Genomic DNA, 22,767 nt, shown 5'->3' with positions numbered 1-22,767 from the left:
TGCTAGTCATTATTAATCAGCACCTAAGCACTTCTGTTAATGAAAGCAAAAACTGACAGCTGCTCACCCCGGATCTTTATCCTGCCATTTAACTTTCTAAGTAAAGCTCATCCTCAGACCTCTGTCATAAACTTAAATGTTCTACAAAGACATTTAAATCTTTTACAAAGACACGTCAGAGACAAAGGCCACGGGTACTGCAAGTCTACCATCACTGTAATGACCGCAATGTTCTCACTGCTAATGCTCGGCGCCGCTGTTAATTTAAAATGGGCACTTTATGCCTCCCTGAGTCACACTTTTCCTGTATGTGTGTGTATGCAGGTCAACTGGGTGATATATATCTTCACTAACAGGCTGATTTGGTGTGCGACCTCTTGTTGTTGGTCTTATTGAGATCTATGGTGCTGAGCACACCTTAATGATCAAAAGACCCCTGATCTAGGGTCAGTGAGACCGGTGACATCATAACTGAGGTCAGGGCTTAAATATTTACTGATATTTGCTGTCGGTGAATGGGTTCAAGGGCAAATATCATCTTTTGTCAACAAGTAACAGAAGTTCTTGTGTGATGTAATCTGTACGTTTACAAGAGAGCCACTACCCTACTGAAAAATCCAACTAAGCCGGTCTCCCAGCTTGGTTTTAGCTGATATTGCTGGTGTAGCAAGCTGGTCTAGCTGTGTTTCTGTCACTTTTTAAGCTGGTCTAGCTGTGTTTTTGTCACTTTTTAAGCTGGTCTAGCTGGACTTAGCTGGTCAGGCTGGAAGACCAGCTTACCCACCAGCTTGACCAGGCTGGGAGGACCAGCTTAGACCAGCTACTGCAACCTTAAACCAGTTAAGACCAGCTACCAGATAATGCTGGTCTTTGCGGGATTTTTCAGTATAGGGTAGAGTTTGACATTTCATAAACCACATGAAATACTAATCCACTGTTCATATAACTTCCTATTAGCTTGAACACTGACAGTAAATGAACCGTTTAAATGAAACCACAGAGACATTAAAAATATAACCTGGAAAATGAAGCGCTTTGAAAGTGAATTGGGTTACAGAAGTGCATTTAATCAACAGAGCAAGCAGAACAGAGAGAGGGAGAGTAATGATCTCTGCCCATCCTGCTGATGTCTTACAACACCAAATGTGAGATTTTGACTATATTTATTTGTTTGTTTATTTCTTAACGTCATTCCAGCATCTGGCTATATTCATGGTGAGATCCGGTTAATCTACACATAAATTAATCTATACACAAGTTTGGGAAGGACATTTTGGCATCACCAATTTACCCAAACTGCATGTAGAAAAGTACCCCAGATAAAAATATGGGTATGTAGGTAAGTATGTAATAAGTATGTAATAAGTATGCAAGTGTGTATCATTTTTTATTTTGACCTATACACAAAATTAAACAGTTCTCAAGTTGTTAAAAAAATCTTCATATCTGGATATTTCTTATAAAGTGGAATGGACTAAAACAACCTGATTATCAATACTGTTACTATCAAATTAGTATTGTTAGTAATAAGACTAACGTAAAGGTATTTAACTATAAATACACTGTAAAAAATTCTGTAGAAATTACAGTATAACTGGGTATTACTGGCAACTAGCTGTCAGTAAATTACTGTAGATTTTACATTTATGTTATTTACTGTCAACAGTTTGTTCAAAGTTAAATGAACATGAAACATTTTCAGTTTTTTTCTTCTACAGTAAGTTACTGACAACCAGCTGCATAATTACAGCTAATTTTTTACAGTGTACACTAATAAAATGTATGAAATTACTGCAAAATTAGCAAAAATGTCCCGGCATAGGCATTGGAAATGCAAATGGGTATTCTGAAATCATTGTGCAATCCGTTATTGATTTTTGTGGGTTTCTTATAGTTTTTGTTATCCCATTTATGTGAAACTTGCTTTAGGAATTATCAGGAATATTCAGCTATTCATGTTTTCTCCCATTATAGGGCAATGAACGGCATAAGGGGAGTATCAACATTTGCATGTGACAGAAATAAGTAATTGGCCCAAAGAGTAACCTTGGCTACTTGTAGTATGGGATTCAAATATACAATGAGATGATTAACTAGTTGTGAATTTTGTGCACGCATTAGCGGTACAATACTGTTTGTGAGCACAATAAAACAATTACATTTTGCTTTTTCATTAATTGTTTTGTTATTTAATTGTTGAAAAGTCAATAACAGTCTATGTAATGGAAGGTTATAACCCATATAGTGTGACAACATGCCCCACATGATTTATAACATTCTCTGAAATTACTAAAAGTTCAAATTAGCCCACTCTTCTATTCAATACACACACAAAAAAACTTGTAAAATTTACTTTAAAAATCCTTGTAACAATTTGTACAAGCTTTTTTTAAGTAAAATGTACTGCTTTTTAAAGTACAACTTACCTAGTACTATCAAATATAATTGACTTAATAATGCATGAAAAACATATGTAAAATAATTAAGTAAATGTTACTTAATTTTTTAGAAGTTAGATTTATTTTAATCGTTTAGGTAAAGTCTATTAGTTTTTTTTTTTAAATTGAAGCATTGCTGTCCTAAAAATATTAAATAAAACTTATTTACTGTTTGTTATTTTCTTTAACATAGTTCTATGGACTTAGTTATTTTTAGTGTTATAAATGGCATTATAACACAAAATTCAATAAACTTGATTCTGAAAAGAAACGCACACAAACTGCGTTTCTGACATGCATTGTCAAGCACTGTGGAGAGAAATACAATATAGTGTTCTAAACAGGGTTCATGTAAAGAAACACTGATCACCTGAACGGTGACTTCACAAAATTATCATTTACAACAAAACAACAACAAAGATATAAGAGCTTAAACCTTTATGACATTTTATTAACAAATATTTAAGTAGATAAAGTTCTTATCAGTTCTTATTCTGTGATAAAGCTTTAAAAATAAAAAATATTCAGGCACATAGGATTGTGGGTATTCCTTACAACATATGCAAATAAATTTAAGTAACATTACTTGAATTTTTTTAGTTTAATGTATTTAATATTCTTAAGTTAATTGAACTAAGATTTTTTTCTTGAATCTCCTAAAGGTTTTGATTAAAATTTACTTAATTATTTTAGGACTATGTGCAGTGACTATAAAACAGTTAAATAATACAAGAACATATCTAAACTTACTTTTCCCACACAGTTAATTTTCTACATTAATTAATTGTGTATTTATCATCATTTTACTTAGGAAAATCTAGTTCTCAATAAATGTTAATATTATTATGTAGACATTATGAGAGTTAATCTAATATATATTACTTCACCAAAAAGTTTGTTTTTTCAGTGTACTTTTAAGGAAATAAAAAGATTTCACGTGTGTACATTTGCTTTTCTCCAAAGCTATATTTCTTCTAACTTTCTATCTCTTTTCACATACACACATTCACTTATGAAATCCACAAACGCACAATTCAAATTTTCGAATCAATACTGTATACATGCATGAAATCTGATAAAGAAAGGTTAAACAAAATCATAACCTGCCAAGAATTTACCTTATAAATTTATTCAGTCTTAATGCACTCTGCTAGAGCGAAGCCTCTCTTAATCTTTCTCTTACCCTCTGAGAAGTTGATAAGACCCAGCAGGTGAAGGAGTTTGAGCGAAGCGCACACGAGCACCACAATACCAAGCGTCTGAAAACCCTCCGTTTCCCACATGGCGTCTAACGCGGACCCCTGCTCCGACTCATGCCACCTGATCGAGTCCCCTGACCCTACGCCAGCCTCCGCGCTCCAGTTTTTTTCAGTCCTGCTCCCTTCCACCTCCGGCTTGCACTGGCCGGGCCAGCCGAGGCACCTGCGTGGTGCTCCCCCCCACTCCTGATTTAAATCCAGGCTGGGAGGCTGTGGTGTGGCCCTTGGGATCTGGGTCCCCCAAAACGACAAAGTTAAAGAGCGAGAGTCCAGCTGAAGAGTTTGAGCCAATCTGCACTGTCAGTTTAAAATGTGTACTGGAGTACAATACATGGAGACTCAGAGTTTTGGTGTGAAGGGAGGGGAGAGAGAGAGAGAGACAGAGAGAGAGAGACAGAGAGAGAGAGACAGAGAGAGAGAGAGAGAGAGAGAGAGAGAGAGCAGTACAGTACTCTATGTATCTTTCTAGTAAGAATTTAAAGATTCATACCCTAAACACTGTCCATGTCGATTGTAAACAATGTCATTACCTATAGATTTATATTGAGCTGTTTAAACCAGAGCAAAAATCAATGTTTAAAGAACTCATGCTTATAAAACAGTATGCATTTGTTTACACAATATATCTATCCGCTTAAGGACAAAAGTATTGATTCCACATCCGAGGAAGATTTGTCTTGTCTTACTCAATAGCTTAAGTACACTCGCTTAATGAAGAAAAGATATTTAAATGCAAAATTGCACATATTTAATTTAAAAAATGGTATTTAAAGAGTACATTTAGAGTTATTACAGTATGTTTGGGGTTTTTACAAATGAAAACAAGAAATGTGGTTTTACTACAGTATATCTTAGCACACTACAAATGCTTTGAAATGCCAATCTTATTACCCAAAAATCCCATAAAAACAACTAATGATGCACTGTCCATATAAGCACGTGACTACTGCCCCCTTCTGGCCTACATATGAAATGCATTGCAATTACGTTCAGGGGATTTTAAGTTTACATGAACAGATCACACAAAATAATAATCATAGCTTTATAAGAGATTGGTTCATTTAGAAAGGCGCAGCTTCATTCAAAAAGGTGCAGTTTTTTTTGAATACCAGCAAATGAAATTTCTAGCTCCTCAAAAGTAGTGGCTCTTCTATGATCATCATGATAATAGAAATTATGCATGAAATAGGGTTTAAAATTAATATGGTTGCTCAACTGACATTACATATATTACAGTTAACAAGTTTCCATAACTGAAAAATTTGGCAATTTTGGCATTTTACTGCCTAAAGGTTTTGCCCCAAAAGATTAACTCCTCTTTATCTGGCAAATAATTTAGTCTAGAGATATTAAAGTCACTCACCTAATTATTCCAATTACACCTTTGGCCATTTTTAAAGTCTGTTCATTTGGTTTTTGATTTCATCTGCCTATAATAGCTTGGTTTTAATAAAACTATGACACTAGCCTTTGGGAATTATCAGGAATATTTAGCTACTCATATATTCTGCCAATAAGACAATGAACTGCAGGGAGTATCAACATTTGCATTTGACAGAAATAATTGCACCAAAGGTTACAGTGGGGCTAGTTATTATATGGCAAACATGTCACAAAGGCTATACTAAAAATGTTTTGAATCATAAGGTATATGAATGTAACTTTATAGATTGTTTTCTGTATCAGTGGGTTTGTTTGTTGGTTTTAAACACACTGATTAAAATTTATGTGACTTAAAGAATATAGTTTAAATAGCTGTAAGGTGAACACAAGAAAACAACCACACGTTGCTGTTTCACTAATTGTTTAGTTTTATATTGAAAAGTCATTAACAGGGTATTTAATGAAGGTTTCTATTGTTACAATAGTCCAGAGGTTCTCAAACTTTTTGGCGTGTGCACCTCCTTGTGTAGGGTGCATCCCTTTGCGCTCCCCAAAACGAAAATTCAAGACATAAAACAAACTCAAACTTAGAATTTGAATAAAACATTAACTCATTCCTCGCTAGCCATTTTTTGTGATTTAAACATACAAATACACTCACCTAAAGGATTATTAGGAACACCATACTAATACTTTGTTTGACCCCCTTTCACCTTCAGAACTGCCTTAATATTACATAGTATTGATTCAACAAGGTGCTGAAAGCATTCTTTAGAAATGTTGGCCCATATTGATAGGATAGCATCTTGCAGTTGATGGAGATTTGTGGGATGCACATCCAGGGCACGAAGCTCCCATTCCACCACATCCCAAAAATGCTCTATTGGGTTGAGATTTGGTGACTGTGGAGGCCACAGTGAACTCATTGTCATGTTCAAGAAACCAATTTAAAATGATTCGAGCTTTGTGACATGGTGCATTATCCTGCTGGAAGTAACCGTCAGAGGATGGGTACATGGTGGTCATAAAGGGATGGACATGGTCAGAAACAATGCTCAGGTAGGCCGTGGCATTTAAACGATGCCCAATTGGCAATAAGGGGCCTAAAGTGTGCCAAGAAAACATCCCCCACACCATTGCATTAATGAGAAATTGAACAGGTGTTCCTAATAATCCTTTAGGTCAGTGTATATCAAATGAAAGAACAGACCCTCTGCTTTCAAACAAACAAACAAAACGGGGGAAAAACAGTTTCATCCTATTAATATTTTTTCTCTGCTTATAAACTCTTAAATATGGGTATTTTTCTCTAAAAATATATATTTTTTGCAAAAAGCTGAAATAGTTGCATTTTTGTGAAGGAATTTTGTTAGAGATCAGATTCAGAATGATGATCAAAACATACATAGAGTTTAAAATTAGTAAATAACGTTTTGGCTTCAGTTTTCTCATAAATTGGGTAAAATCAATTTCTTGGGCAGATTAACATAAAAATTCTTCCAAAACACGTTTTTTTATGCCAATGTTTTCTCTTAATTGACGAGATAACTTGTCAATGACGGGGAAAGAGTTAAATGATACAGTGCAGTGCTGTTGTTATTTGCGTTATTTTTCTGATGGATAATTACAGAATTTATGATAAATTAATGTATTTTTTAAAATGTCATAAAACTGCCCCCCCTGGCACCCCCTCAGTTTGAGAACTACTGCTATAGCCCTATAGCGTGACAACATGCCCCACTTGTCAGACTGTGTTGATGTTCAATTTCTTATCTCTATCAAAGGATGTGAATGGTTTTTGTTCTTCGATTTCTGCTGGTTATGAAATCGGTTTCAGTGAAGAGATTACATACTTTCTTTAACCGTCAAAGCCTCTGTCCTGTGGAGAGTCTCATCAAACCAGGTCTATTTGACAGAGGGCTCTTTGAGGTAAAAGTCTGTCTTGTTTGAGCTTAGAGTACACAAAAGACACTGGATTGATTCCAGTATCACTTGTTATACAGCGGGGAAAATAAGTATTTGACACATCAGCATTTTTATCAGTAGGAAGATTTCTAAGTGGGCTATTGACACAAAATTTCCACAAGATGTAGCCATCAAGCCAAATATTAAATTCATACTGTACAAAGAAATCAGAACATTTAAGTATACAAGTTGAGTCATAATAAATAAAGTAAAATGACATAGGGAATAAGTATTGAACACACTTTATTTAATACTTTGTAGAAAAGCCTTTGTTGGTGATTACAGCTTCTAGATGCCTCTTGTACGGAGAGACCAGTCGTCTGCATTGCTCAGTAGTGATTCTGGCCCATTCATCCACACAAATGGTCTTTAAATCTTGAAGGTTCCTTGGGCCTCTTATTTGAACTTTAATCTTTAGTTATCTCCATAGATTTTCTATGGGATTTAGGTCAGCACAGGCTTCTCCAAGTGCTCTTTTGCAAACTGTAACCGAGTCGCTTTTTGTTCAGCAATGGAGTCTTGCATGGTGAGCGTGCATGGGTGCCATGGCGGTTCAGTGCATTGCTTATAGTTTTCTTTGAAACAACAGTACCTGCTGATGCAAGGTCTTCCTGAAGTTCTGCCCGAGTGTTTTTTTGGCTCTTGGAGAACTTTCCTGATTATTCTTTTGACTCCTCGGACAGGGATCTTACGTGGAGGACCTGATTGTAGCCGGTTTATGGTGAAGTGATGCTCTTTCCATTTCCGGAAAAATGGCCCCCACAGTGCTCACAGGAACATTCCGCATTCTGGAAATGCACCTATAACCATTCCCAAAATGCTTTTCAACGATAAGATTAAGAGATCTTGAGAGAGTTCTTTTTCACCTTGTTCTCTTCATGTGTTCAATACTTATGCAATTTCACTTTATTTATTATGACTCAACTTGTATACTTAAATGTTCTGATTTCTTTGTATAAATTCAATATTTGGCTTGATGGCTACATCTGGTAGAAATTGTGTGTCAATAGCCCACTTAGCAATTAGGGCTGTGCAAAAATATCGATACACCTAACTATCGTGATAGCTAGCTGTATCGATAGTGTATCGATATTTTGATCTCTGCTATCAATATTTTAAAAACCCATCACATCCCTCTGTGTGCGTCAAATGACCTCCTCTGCCGCTGCTGTAGTTGTCACTGTCCAGTTGTCTGCCATATTCGGCCAATTTCTCAGAAGTTAGAGGGTGTGAGAAAATGGCAATAAATTTTAAAACACCTGTAGCTTTCAAAGAGCCCATGTATGACCCATGTATCGTGACACGTACCGTATCGGGAGGCCCTTGCCACCCAGCCCTATTAGCAATCCCCTTACTAATAAAAATTCTGATGTGTCAAATATTTATTTTCCCTGCTGTTTTTCCTAAAGTCACCTGTGAGTTTATGTGTTTTGTTATCCAAAGATTAAATAAAAGAAAGAAAATTATTTTTCCATGTCTAACAATTTTAATCTTATATAATGTAAAATAGAGTCAGGATGGTCAGATCTCTTTCAGAATTGTGTCAGAAGGCATAACACTCCTTTTAACTTTTGCACCAATGTGAGACAAGCTGCTGAGTGACAACACAAAAGACACAAAAAACACCTAATGAATAATACAGTAAGGAAAATACCTAGCTAATGGCGTTGTAGGAAAAACTAAACGAATCACTTTCCCAACAACCCTCAACACAATCCATTTTGTACTAAAATTTCACCTGATATTCTTTATAAAGTTAAAGGCTAATGATGTGAAATGCTGCTACTAAACAAAGATAAGCCATGGGATATCTGACAGCTCAACTAATTGGAGGATTGCTGAGAATCAGGAATCATTTCAGGCTTTCCGGCAAAATCTCCTATGCCATCCAAAGCAACATTGCTTTCCAATATTTACTGTAGAAAGCGGTAAAATCAAATTCCCCAAAGCATTATGTGTGAAATGTACTTCAAGTAATTAAAGTTTGTGAACCGTGGCTGTCCTAAATACTGTTGAATATATCAAACCTGTTTTTCTCTGCATACTCATAAACACAAAATCCAGAGCCTGGGTACCTGTGCTGTCACCTGTGCCACTTATCTGCCCTCCAAAACCTCCAAACCATATGTGTGTATAAAGCTAATTGTTAAAATCTCCACACAATATTTTGCAGGGGCTTAAACTGGGATCCTCTACCTGCCTCCAATTCAAGCAGACTCAAGAAGGATTTACACCCAGGAAAATGATGCCAACCAATCGTGAGATAAGCAAACCATTGTGGTTAAAACTGATATTTGATAGGGGTGTGTGAGGTTTTGTGCTTCACTGCACTGTTTGCAGGCTGATATGGTGAATAAAGCTGCTCACAATGGGTAGAAAGACAAGGATGTTTGTCTGATAACAGTGAACAGTATTTCCATCTGTCTGCCAAAGAATAGATTTTACACAATGTTAAAATGAATCGGTATTACAAAAAGCAGCTAAATGAGCTAATGCATTATTTACTGTGGCAAATTATTTACATTGAATATTAAGGACCGTGCAGATAAGTTGGTTGAGCACTGCATTTGCATCACAAATGTCTTAAGTCTGATTTCCACTGAACACACTTTTACATAAAATTCATGCATTTGGCAGATACTTTTATCCAGGGACTTAATGGGCATTTATACATCATTATGTGTGTCCCCATGACCTTTGTGTTGCTCACGCAATGTCTGAGCTATGGAAACAAACTTACTGATAATTTTTTTTTAAAACAATAAAAACTTGAATGCACTGCAGACGAGTCGCTTTCGATAAAATGAACTGCCAAATTCGTAAATGTAAGTGAATAAAAATGGTAAGCATCCCAACCAATCTGCCATAGGAGCTAATTATAAATATTTGAAATGACATGCCATCTCATTTCATTTCATCATTTTGTTGTCACTATGGATACAGATAGACGGTAAAAAATCTTTGCTGCCTTAAATTTTTTTGAATTCAACTCAGATTAACAAGTCATGTCAACTTACTATTATTTATCTTGACAAGAGATGAGTTGCTACAACTTATAAAATATAGTTGAAAAAAGTAAACTATAGTCAACTATAGCTATAACAACTCATCTGTAGTTATAATAACTCATCAAGATAAATCAAAGTAAGTTGAAATGACTTAAATGACGTAAATCTGAGCAAAGAATTTTTACAGTGTAGTTTTTAAATGTCACTTTTTTATTTTGTCACTTGTGGAAAGTTGGTCAATTTTTTGGGGTTCAATTTAAAAAAGTAAGTTACCTGGTTCATTCAACTTAAAAATATTAGCTGACTCAAAAAGTAAAAAAAAAAATTGTCAACTAATATTTTTAAGTTGAATTAACTCAAAAGTTTTAAGGCAACTTCGTAACTTACATTTTAAAGTTGAACCAACTATTTTTTACAGTGTACTGTACAGAAAATGACTAGGGCTGTCAAAAGATCATCGGGATTAATCACATACAAAATAAAAATTTCTGTTTGCATAATATATATATATATATATATATATATATATATATATATATATATATATATATATATATATATATATATATATATATATATATATATATATATATATATATATATATATTATGCAAACAGAAATTTTTATTTTGTATGTGATTAATCCCGATGATCTTTTGACAGCCCTAGTCATTTTCTGTACAGTACACTGTAAAAAATAGTTGGTTGGTATATATGTGTGTGTCATGTGTATATATATTATGTATTTATAAATGAAGAGTTTTGTTGCAAAACGAGATAAATCCATTTTTTTACATTTTTGTCAAAACATGTTTATTATTATGTTATCATGTTATTATTTTGTTTTATGGTGCTACTTGGCTGTATTTTTTAAGTTATGAAGGTTAAAATCAAAACAAACCAACTGCAGTTGCATTGAAATGAATTGGAATGCACAACCAAAAAAACGAGATTTCTGAACAATTAAAAAAACGGTGGTTATCTCGTTTTGCAACGAAACTCTTCAAATACACACATAGGACCTACATGTATGAATTTAAGAAAAATGTTATTTAGGTATATTTTTTATGTATATATAAAATATATATAATTATATATATATATAATATATATATATAATAAGGTGACATTGGAGTAAAAAAAATCGAAAGTTTAGTTTCGCAAGCGCACGGGAAACTATCACGCACGCACGTGAAACTTTCGCGTGCACACATGAGACTTTTGTTTTCATGCGCACGTGAAACTATCACATGCGCACATAAAAACGAAAGGCTGCACGCAAAACTAAACTTTATTTAATTTTTTCTCTATGTTCCCTTAGGGGCTCCGTAATATAAAGACGCAACAGCGTGGATTTTACGGCGGGATGAGCGGTGTATGCATAAACAAAATGTGCAGAGGGCAAACGTGGAGCAACGACGAGGTAAAAAGCCTCATTAACATTTGATCCATCGAGCATATGTTGGAAAAATGCACAAAATGCTTATGTTTAAAAAATGTTTGGTGATAATAAAATATCTTCATGAGCTCTGTTAATAATACCTCCATATAAAGACGCATAAAATAAGCATGTTTACTCCAGCATGCAGCATTGTTATTGTGGATGATCAGACTTCTGTTGCATAAAATTCATCATCAAAGCCGATCAATTGGGTAGTGACCTTATCCTTATGCATTTAAGTTCACTATCTTTAGATTCGCTGATAAAGTGTGAATGCTAAGCGAACCAGGACTTAAATTGTTTTCTTTTTTGGTCCGGACCAGAAGAACCAAACGAAACGAACTACAAGTATGACCCTTGTACAACCACAAGTAGAACTTACAAACATTCACATCACGCGACAGCTTTGTTTAATTTCAAAACTCAACAATGGCACGAATGAAGAAGTGTGTTTTTGGATGTAAGGAGAAGAAATCCAGTCTTATGAATACAATGGATATAGTTTATTATTCGGGGTAGCAACGGAGGTTTGCGTGTGTGTTTGATGCGGTGGATTTTCCCAACTGTGTAACGAGTTGCATGCGGTAAGTAAGACTTCTGTCTTATGTTGGAAATATGCGCGTGCATATTATATAAATGACACGAACATATAGTGAATCATAAGTTAAACACTGTTGTATAGTGTTGCATGACTCGTACTCGCTCCACCCGCGGTAGTAACTCCTCCTTCTTCATTTTTTCGTACGTTATCGTTAAAGCTAATCTTTCTTTTATAAATCTGATTAAACTAAAGACTCTTCGGAGATATAAAGGATGTCATACTTCTCTATAGGTACTCCAGATTAACATCAGAAATGCAGAAACAGCGTGTGTTACGTGAGCTTTAAAGGCGGGGTGCATGATCTCTGAAAGCCAATGTTGACATTTGAAATCACCTAAACAAACACGCCCCTACGCTAATAGAATCGGGACCTTCTTTTGATAGACCCGCCCCACACATACGCAACCCAGGCAATGATGTCAGTTAGTAGACACGCCCCTTACTGCTGATTGGCTACAAGTGTGTTTTGGTACTCGGCCTGACTCAAAAATCGTGCACCCCACCTTTAAAATGATGTCTAGCTTTGATTTGTTTTTTATTGAATCTATATCCAAATGACAAACAGCAAAACATGAATTGCTCTTGACTGCTGCTTTTAAATGTCTCTGGTTCTTCTGTATTCAGACTCGAGTTTAGCGGTGTTACTACTTCAATGATGTATATAAAGTGCAATTATGTGTAAACTACTGTAAACTTTAATCACCCAAACAATCCCAGACTGCAAAAACACACCTGCGCCTACACACTTCACACCTATGGTCTATTATTGTGATAAAATCTGTTTGAGCTGCAAAATAGAAATGCATAATAACATGATGTGACCTAAGATTACTTTGGACTTTCACCCATGTTAACTTTTTATATTTCACCCTGTGGTTGTAAATCAAAACCATAATCTTAAAATACAATTTTATGCAGTGAAATTGGCTATTCACGTGTAAAATATGCCAACCTGTTTTTCTTCAAAGTGTGCATTATCTTACAATTATTTCAGGTTTGAGAACATGTTACCAGCAAATGAAAAGCAGGAGATGAGTGATTTTAGATGAGTCTTAAGATGCATTAAATTGCTATGACGCACAACGAAATAAAATGTACGGCTGTGATGCCATCATGTGGCTCAGTAAAAATCACTGCAAGAAATCTCTTTAAACAATATGCATCTTATCTTTTAATGTCTCATTGCATTGTATTTAACAATGTAACAAACAGTGGATAAATGTTTCCTGCTCCTAAAATCACAAATGTGGTATCAGTCTCAATTTATATTACAGTACATATCTGAAGCATATCCAACAGGACACACAGCAGGAAAGCAGATGGTCTAGCAAGCAGTGATCTCGGGCCTGATGTGAGACTCATTTGTGCCTATGTGTGAGCATTTGGTTTCACACTGATTTACACATGGGTTAACCCGACCCTGCTATTCGAAACCCCGTGCTTTAACACTTCAATAGCATGACAGACTTGTTTGATGCTCCCTGTTGAATGTGTGTTGGCACAGCAGTCGCTGTTTTCAAAATTTAAGGATGTAAATGCAAACATGCATTTTTCTTCTTGTCAGACTTGTCAAAACTTCCATTACTGTTAGGGTCGTCTTAAGCGCTTATTTTAATGTATAATTTGTTACAATTACAAAACGCAATCCATCATCATTTTTCCGGCTCTATTTAAGAGCCTGTCACATCTGTCATCTTTGCTCTCATCTCCTCCGATATCACGCGTGTGTCATTTGGTGGCACACCGCTGTCACTCACTGTCAGTCTAACAGAGAGGAGGTGACTTGGGTGAAAGGAACTATTTTGCATCCGACTGTGAAAAGCATCTATTTTTAACTGCATGTCAGTGAGAGCACAACTTTGCTCTAGGAAAATACAACATGAGATTTAGATAAAACAGTTTTGATATTATGCAGTACCCGAAAATAGTCCCCTTGGTACCTTTCAAAAACTGGGGACTGCGTAATATCATTGCGCCTGCTGCAGCCATGGTACGCCAGCAAAGTCCTTGATTATTACACCGAAATGAGAATATAGTTCCTAGCCATATCTGCCTAGAAAATCCCAACTTTTAATTTTCCGTCGGTCTTAGTACACGATGTAACTACAGAAGAGTCAAGGAATAAAATAGGAAAAATATTGAAACTCTTTGGTTATTTTTTAGCGTGATGCTAATGGTCTAATCAGATTGAATGCATTGTGCTAAGCTATGCTAAAAGTGGTACCGCCAGACCCGGAGATCAGCTGAATGGATTCTAAAACGGTAAAACTTAATTGTTTAACTGCAGGGGAGCTGGAAAATAAGCATATTTTCAAAAAAAAGTGCAGTGTCCCTTTAAATTAAATATGATTTCAACATTTTAACAAGTAAATAAATATGAATTATAAATCAGCATAAATACCACTAGTGGATTTTGGCAGCCTGATGGTTTCAGTATAGGATTTCTGCCATCAATCAATTTATTTAAATAATGCACTGTACCTACGACTGCCCCATTAGCTTGATATATCCACAACAGACTATTCATCAATGCTTCTGTAAGCAACTAACTAGCCTTTGTTTGTTCAACCTATTCCAACACAAAATAAATGATAAGCATGAATTTCTCCATTTCTGTTTATAATGCATAGAAATGACATAGGCCAAACAAACATGTGATACAGTATTTATATCCTAAAAATTATTTTCTTTAGAGCAGTGGTTCCCAAACTTTTTCAGCATGCGGACCCCCTTGTTTACGGTGCATTCCTTCGCGGTCCCCCAAAGAAAATTTGTGACAAAAACTGTTCTAAAACTCAACATTTTAATAAAAAAAAATTAAATTATACAAAAAATAGTGCCTTTGGTTAGTAGCCTTATTTTTTTAGGTTTAATTACACAGAATTCACAATAAATTAATGTATTTCATAAAACTGGGGGCCCCCCGGGAACCATCTCGCGGCCCGTTTGAAAACCACTGCTTTAGAGAATAAAGAAAAACATCATATATAATGTCTAGGGAGTCATGTGACTTTTTACACGCAATTTGGCCTCCTAATAAAGGACATGCATCACTTTCTGTCAAGCCTAATGTGCTTTACAGTAAATTCTCATTACATCTTTCCTGAATTGTCATTAGGGGGTAAGTAAATGCAATGTTTCAAACAGATCAAACTAGAAACAAAGTCAACACAATCACATGAATGTGTTTGGTAACAATAATGGTTATAAGAAAGAGATTACTTCTTTATCTGGATCTGTACCAGCAATACTGAAAATACTAGCAATGGCAGAGCAGCACAGAAGCAGACCAAGATCTCATATAATGTTTGTCTGTAGTCTCACTCACTAGTTAAACCTACAGTACTCACTGGGATACTGCTGAGCATAAGAATCACACTTAATAAAATAAATATTTAATCCATTTTTACTATGTTTTATAGTTTTTTGTAACTTTTGGACTTTCAAAAAGCACAAGTAAAACAAATGTATCATCTTACACAAAATAGTTTTACAGTATAAAGGACATACACATAAATTCCCATTTTATACATTTAAAAAAAGTTAAAGATGCACTGGGTAGATTTTTAACAGCATCTAGTGGTGAGATTGCGAATTGCAACCAATGGCTCATTCCACAGCTCACTTTCAAAACACATAGTGAAGCTACGGTTGCCGCCACAACACAAACACGTCATTATCTGAGACAACGTAGTGACAAAACACGATCTATAGAACAGTTTGTCCCTTATTCGCCGCATGAAGTCGAACAAGCCTGTTCCTCATGAGGGAGAGAGGCAACAAGTCAGCCGTACATTTGAAGAGTTTGGTTCTAAAACGCGATAAACGGCATTAAAAAAAAAGAGTTACCACCAAAATCAGTATTTTATCAGGTCAGTATTAAAAAGTAAATTATTAATTTTACGCAAAAACCGATATCCGGCATGATATTCAGTCATCTTTTCTGCTTTTTTTCCCAAAGAGCGATAAACGCCACTCCTCCTTCTCTGCAGAATGCAATAAATCCGCTCAACAAATCACAGTGCACCATTCCACGCATTGTAAACAACAATGGCGGTACGTTGAATACACACGAAATCCTAGTTTTCCTCATTTACTTTGTACTTCGTGATCATCAACAAACAAACAAAAACAAAATAATACTTTTGATGGCATTGATAAACCTGTGGTGGAAACGTAAGCCATCAAAATTGAATAATTTACAAGAGTTGCTTGTTGTCACAAGGATGACAGCAGCAATGACAGAGTTCTTAATAGTTTTTTTAATCAGTTTTTATAATAAATCTTTGAAAAATCAAATGATGGATTTGAATTTTTAATGTTATTATAACCTAAAGATGCTATGTGAAAGTTTGTAACAGAAAATAGTGGTTTTCATCTTGTCACTTTCTTGGTATAGAAAACACATTTTTACCGAAAATAGTCAAAACGGATTTATTGCATTTTGGAACCAAACTCTTCATATTACTTATAGTTTCTGTAATACTTTTTAACTAGATAAGTAACACTATCTTATTAAAACAATTCTATTTAAAAAGTATTTCCAGAATAAAGCATTTTTTTTAAAGTTTATAAAATAACCAATTCTGTCTTTGCAGATTTCCAGGTCTCCACATTTCATTGTGGTTTACTATCAACATTTTTCAATATCAAATAAAGTTCAATAGTTCTTTTTCATAAATATCTTGCACAGCTGAGAACTTTCCTCATTGTAAAAAATAATAACAAGTCAATTTATTTCTTATTATTGATTACCACAATAATATTTTATAAGCACCAAACCTACAAAGAACAGATCTGTGAGTGTTTCAGAAAAACACCTGCTATCAAATGCTGTTGTTAAACTGCGTTAGGATTACCTTTTAAAGTAGTGCAAATCATTTCAAATCTTTTCCACACTGTTGCCGTCCTATTAACTGCACGTTTTGCTCTAAATTTTACAAGGTGCAACATTGTAACCTTTGTTTTGACAAAACTAATCTACTAAAGCTACAATGATTTTTAAAGATCTACATTACGTGACTGTATACATACAGTTTAAACAAAGCTGATCAAAATGAAACAAGCACAAGGTATCTGTGCACAAACACTGTTAATCCAGCAACCAATAAAAATGTCTTACCATCAAAGTTTGCCTCTAAAAGTCCAAACTGTTCCAAAACCTTAACAAACACAACAACCACAACCAGGACGGCGATCATCTCCAGCCCCTCCAGGTTGATCATGTTGTCTGGGTCAGGTCATGTTCTGACCGCTGCACTGGACAGAGAGCTCTGCCTCTAACATCATTCAAAGAGTCTGGTTCTTCGTACACAGAACAGAGGAGATGAGAGCCGAGGGGGCGGAGAGTGAAATTAAAAGAAGAGACAAAAAAATCATGGGAGAAGGAGGGACCAGAGAGGAAATCAAAACATGGCAATAAAGGAAAACTGGGAAGCAAAAAATACAGATAGAGAGCAAAGTCTGTTATAAAGCTCAAGATGCAGAGCTGGTCACAGTTATCTTAGTCAGACAGACGTTCTTCTGTAGATATCGCCACACCTGACGTGCACGCACAGTTGAAGGCCCGTGAAACTCGTCTTCATACAAAAGCAGCATGTGTCCATCCGAGGCTTGGAAAACCTCTGGGCAATGACACACAGACCACATGTTGTCAAGGAAACCGGTTTTGTATCCACGAAAGTAAAGACCCAACGGTACACAATGAGTTTATTCCTGGAATATTGTGTGCAAGGCTTTGTGTGTCACGGTTTTGTTTTGTTTTCTTGGCATTATCACTGAGGAGTTGACGAGAGAGATAAACACATGCCCTTTTCAAAGCAACAAAAACATTTTTATTATTCAGATCAGGTGTTATAAATGTAAAGGTATCCCTGTCATTCACGTGAATAATTCGAAGCTTGCTCTAAAGGTTGAGTGATTGTCGTAAATGGTTATTTGTCTTTTTCGAATGGCTTTAATCACATTACGGTGGGTGATTTGATTAGAACAAGAGGCCTTTTGATTTGTCCGCTAATGAAGGTGTATTGTTTCTATTAAACTGAACAAGGTTTGCCGCCTCTCACATAATTGCCAGAAACGGCGAGGTCACAATGACAGTAAATTGTGATTTATTCAGGTATTTTTAGACATGAAATACTAGTGATTTTTTTAGGGGGACGTTAAAATCCTTTGGTAGCTTACACTCTCAGAACAAAGGTACATAAGATGTCACTGGAATGGTACCTTTTCAAGAAGTACATATTTGTACCTAAAGAGTGCATTAATGGTACCTAAATGGTACATAATAGTACCTTTTTAAAGGGTACTGTCCCAGTGAAAGCTTTTGTACCTTTTTTTCTGGGAGCGTTCTTGTTTGAATTTCCAGAAACGTTTTCTCAAAATGCTGCTGTGTAAGATGGGGTTACTAAGATAAAGCAAGTAATATCACTTTGTGTTTACAGAGTAGGCCAAAGCAATACACAGTTTGAGCAGTCAGTGAAAATTTAATAGATGTCTAACCATAACCAAAAAAGCAATAAAATAAAATAAATGAAACCAAACTCCTTGTGATCACTGTTGACTTTGCTAACACACTGTCAGAAATAAAGGTATACAAGTCTGTACCTTCTCTGTCACTTGGGTGGTACCGTCAAAGGTTCATTTTCATATCTTTATGGGTATACAACACATTGATTTTTTAAAAATGCATTTTGGAGTACAACATCAGACCCTGAAGACCTATTGTGTACCTTTAGGGACCAATTTTGTACCAGTAAATGTTAAAGCACTGCAAAAAATGACTTTCTTACTTAGTATTTTTGTCTTGTTTTCAGTAGAAATATCTAAAAATTCTTAAATCAAGATGTATTTTCTTGATGAGCAAAATGACCTAAGAAAATAATACTAGTTTTTAGACAAAAAACATACAATTTAAGTTGAATTTGTGCTTAAAACAAGCAAAAATATCTGCCAATAGGGTGAGAAAATTTTACTTGAATTAAGTGTTTAAGAAAAAATAAATCTTATTTCACAATTTTTTTTCTCATCCCATTGGCAGATAATTTTGCTTGTTTTAAGGACAATTTCACTTAAATTGTATATCATTTGTCTTAAAACTAGACTTATTTACTTGGGTAATTTTGCTCATCAAGAAAAAGCATCTTAATTTAAGAATTTTTAGATATTTCTACTGAAAACAAGACAAAAATACTAAGTGAGAAAGTCATTTTTTTGCAGTGAGGGATAGTTTGGCCAGAAATAATTTTATTAAACCCATGATTTATTTACCCCAAAGCCGTCCGAGATGCGGATGTGCATCGTTTTTCAGACTAACACATTTTCAATTATTTTAGAAAATATTTGAGATCTTTCAGTTAATCAAATGTAAAGTTATAGGGTCCACGTCCTTAAAGTCCAAATGTGCATCCATCCTTCACAAAATAAATCCAAACAGCCCCACGATGATAAACAAAGGCCTTCCGAGGGTAATCCATGCCGTTTTGTTGTAGAACTATCCACATTTAAAACTTTATAAATGAAAATAACTAGCTTCTGGCCAAACTATCCCTTTAACTCTTTCAATGCGCATGTGTCGAACGTCTGTATAAACGTACAAGTCAAATAAATAATGCTTTTCAAGCTGTGCGTTCGACAGTGCATGTACGTTCTTGTACACGTAAAAAACTTATACTCCAGGCCTTAGGGTACCACCCCAGCGACAGAAAACATAGTTTTGCACCTGACAGTGCATGAAGGAATATCCTACATTTTGTAAGCTATTTTGACAAAAACAACATGTGAACAATTTCAAGTTTATTTTTGCTAAAAGTGGTTAACTCATAGGCAGACTACATCAGGTCTACTTAAAGGGATAGTTCCCCCCAAAATGAAAATAATGCCATTAATGACCCACCCTCATGTCATTCCAAACTAAAGTCACGTGACTGCAGTGATGCAGATGACGTTTTTTTTGTTGGAAAAAGTTTTGTTTCAATCTTACAGCATGCGTCTCCCTCAGACTGTAAACGAAGCCCGGGCACACAAAAATAAAAATAGCTGGGGTGCACCAGATAAAATATCAGCCGCATCGTACGTCATCCGCGTCACTGCAGTCCCGTGACTTTAGTCTCACGTATGCGTTTCACAACAGACGCGGAAGAGAAGACAATGCTGAACAAAGTCGTCATTTTTGTTATTTTTGTATATAAAAAATATAAAACAACTTAAACTGTGTTCTGAAGATGAAAAGGGGTCTTACGAGTTTGGAACGACATGAGGGTGACATTGTTTTCATTTTTGGGTGAACTATCCCTTTAACAAATGGTGAAATGATGTCTACTGCAAGATGAATTAGCCAGTGTATCATGTATTAAGCTAAATTCTGAGTTCTATTTTTAGTAAAAAAACTAAACAAAATCAAAGGTATAAAGCATTAAGTTATAGAAAGTTTTTAATACAAATCCTATAATTTCCAACATAGCCAATCATGTGCCGTTAAGAGCACTTGCTGAGATTGAAGATTAGCACAACCAGACTCTGATTGCCCCATGAGCACCCAATGTATTTAATGATTACCCCCATTGTGCTCAGGTATTCTACATCGACATACTCTCCTACATGAACATACACGCTGTGTTATTTAAATTCATTCAGAAGGCTTGAAGCACAGATCTACAAATCAAGATATTTTAAAAGGATCGTCTCCATAGAAACACAAGCAACAAAGACACCTATAGATAAGTAAGAGAGACAGAGATGCACACAATATGCCCATGTGTGAATCCTCCATTCACACCCCTTTCACTTTACACAGGTGAGAAAGAAAGAAATCTGCTTCTCAGATATAACACACGCACGAGACACACAAAGGCAGCCATCAGTGGCCTGAGCTATATTTAGAGGGATCTCGGCTGCCACAAATAAAATGGTAACAGATAGGACCCTAATGACAGCGGCAGCATGGACACAACTACATAGAGGTCAATGCTACGATCACACCATGATTACATTTTCATGAGTTTCCGTCTTGAGAACCGCAAGGTCACATACTGACAAATGTTTGTTAAAGTTAGCACAACCATGCTTGGTGAATATAATGTTGTCTGAATTTGGACTGTTAGTATGAACTCATTCCCTTTTTTTTAAAGTTGCTCGCCAGAATTTTTTGTGATTTTCACAAAAGTAAAAAAAAATCCAGGAAATGTTCTTCTAAAATATATGAAGAGTTTCGTTCCAAAACGAGATAAATCCATTTTTTAACATTTTTGTCAAAACATGTTTATTATTATGTTATCATGTTATTATTTTGTTTTATGGTGCTACTTAGCTGTATTTTTTAAGTTATGAAGGTTTAAATCAAAACAAACCAACTGCAGTTGCATTGAAATTAATTGGAATGCACAACCAAAAAAAGTGATTTCTGAACAATTAAGAAAATGGTGGTTATCTCGTTTTGCAACGAAACTCTTCATATAAACATACAAATATATCAAATGAAATAACAGACCCTCTGCTTTCAAACTAACAATAAACAAGCAAACAAAAAGGAAAAAAACGTATCATCCTTTCTGTATTATTTTTCTCTGCTTATAAACTCTTAAATATGGGTACTTTTCTTCAAAAATATTTTTTTAGCAAAAAGCAAAAAATTTGGCATTTTTGTGAAGGAATTTTGGTTAGAGATCAGATTCAGAACGATTATCAAAACATTAACGCAGTGTAAAATTAATAAATAATGTTTTTCTTCAGTTTTTTTATAAATTGAGTAAGAATCGCAGTATTACAGATTACCCTAAAAAACTCATCAGGAATACGTTTTTTCATGCAAATTTGCACATTTTTTCATGCAAATGGTGGGTAAAGGGTTAAAGATAGAGCCACAGACAATCTTTTAAAAAGGTTCTTAATTGTTTAAAAAGTATAATGACTTTAATTTAAAGGCGGAAATTTGCGTCATGGGAGGGGCTTCTGCGACTCCGCTCGCTTTCTGTAATCACGTCACTACTAGAGCAAGCCCCTGATTGGTTGGCACGTTTTTCCGCCAAAAAGTACAACATTTTCAACTCGCGCGTTTCCCGCGGCAACGCTCAATTCGCGGCATTCACGGAGTGAAGGAGCAGCGTGATGTAGGTCTGTGGTCGAGTCTGAGAAAATAATTCAAGATGGCGGAAAATGCGTATTTATGTATATATCTGATAAGTTTGGCATTTTATCTCACATATTTTGTTACTTTTATCGAGAAATAAATACTTTTAAATCCAAAAACACCGGTCTTGTAACTTAACAATACCTCTAAAGTGACTTTTGATACCGCTTTTAGAAACTAGCCAAGGAACGCCCATCAAGCGAGTGCGTGTCACTCGGTGTCGTTCAATTTTGTAGCTAATGTAGGGTAAGACTACATAGTTACAAAGCGTGCTCTATAGAGAAGTTTGTCTGTTTAGGGCTTCTGTAGAAGCATGCGGCGGCACAAAATGGTGACTTTCATGTGAGGGGACCCGCGGTGTATGTAGATAAAAACGTCTCATTCTAAGGTAATAAAAATAATACAGTTCATTATGTAAGATATTTATACATTACCGATAATATAGTTATGTATATTATATTGCATTTCTGTCAATAGATTCTTCTAAAATGTACACATTGCACCTTTGAAACATTAACTAGCATTACTACTCTAAACGATGCTTAA

At 35.3% G+C, this 22,767-nt stretch overlaps 1 protein-coding gene across 8 annotated transcripts in view; it reads right to left on the bottom strand.

The window, feature by feature from the left end:
• kcnip4a (potassium voltage-gated channel interacting protein 4a) overlaps positions 1-22,767 on the bottom strand; it is a 245,740-nt gene that overhangs the window by 47,217 nt on the left and 175,756 nt on the right. Inside the window, exon 1 of one of the 8 annotated variants that reach the window (XM_073859359.1) lies at positions 17,218-17,424. The exons of 6 other annotated variants lie outside the window; for them this stretch is intronic. In XM_073859359.1, the coding sequence (XP_073715460.1) occupies positions 17,218-17,320 (103 nt within the window). In that variant the 5' untranslated portion in view covers positions 17,321-17,424. Of the gene's footprint in view, positions 1-3,621; positions 4,013-17,217; positions 17,425-22,767 lie in introns of those variants that run through there. One more of the 8 variants, XM_073859360.1, reaches the window with a different exon arrangement.

Source organism: Misgurnus anguillicaudatus, chromosome 21 (assembly GCF_027580225.2).
Source record: "Misgurnus anguillicaudatus chromosome 21, ASM2758022v2, whole genome shotgun sequence".
NCBI classification, from domain to species: domain Eukaryota; kingdom Metazoa; phylum Chordata; class Actinopteri; order Cypriniformes; family Cobitidae; genus Misgurnus; species Misgurnus anguillicaudatus.
The sequence above is the reverse complement of the archived record's forward strand: the minus strand, read 5'-3'. Positions and strand labels throughout refer to the sequence as shown.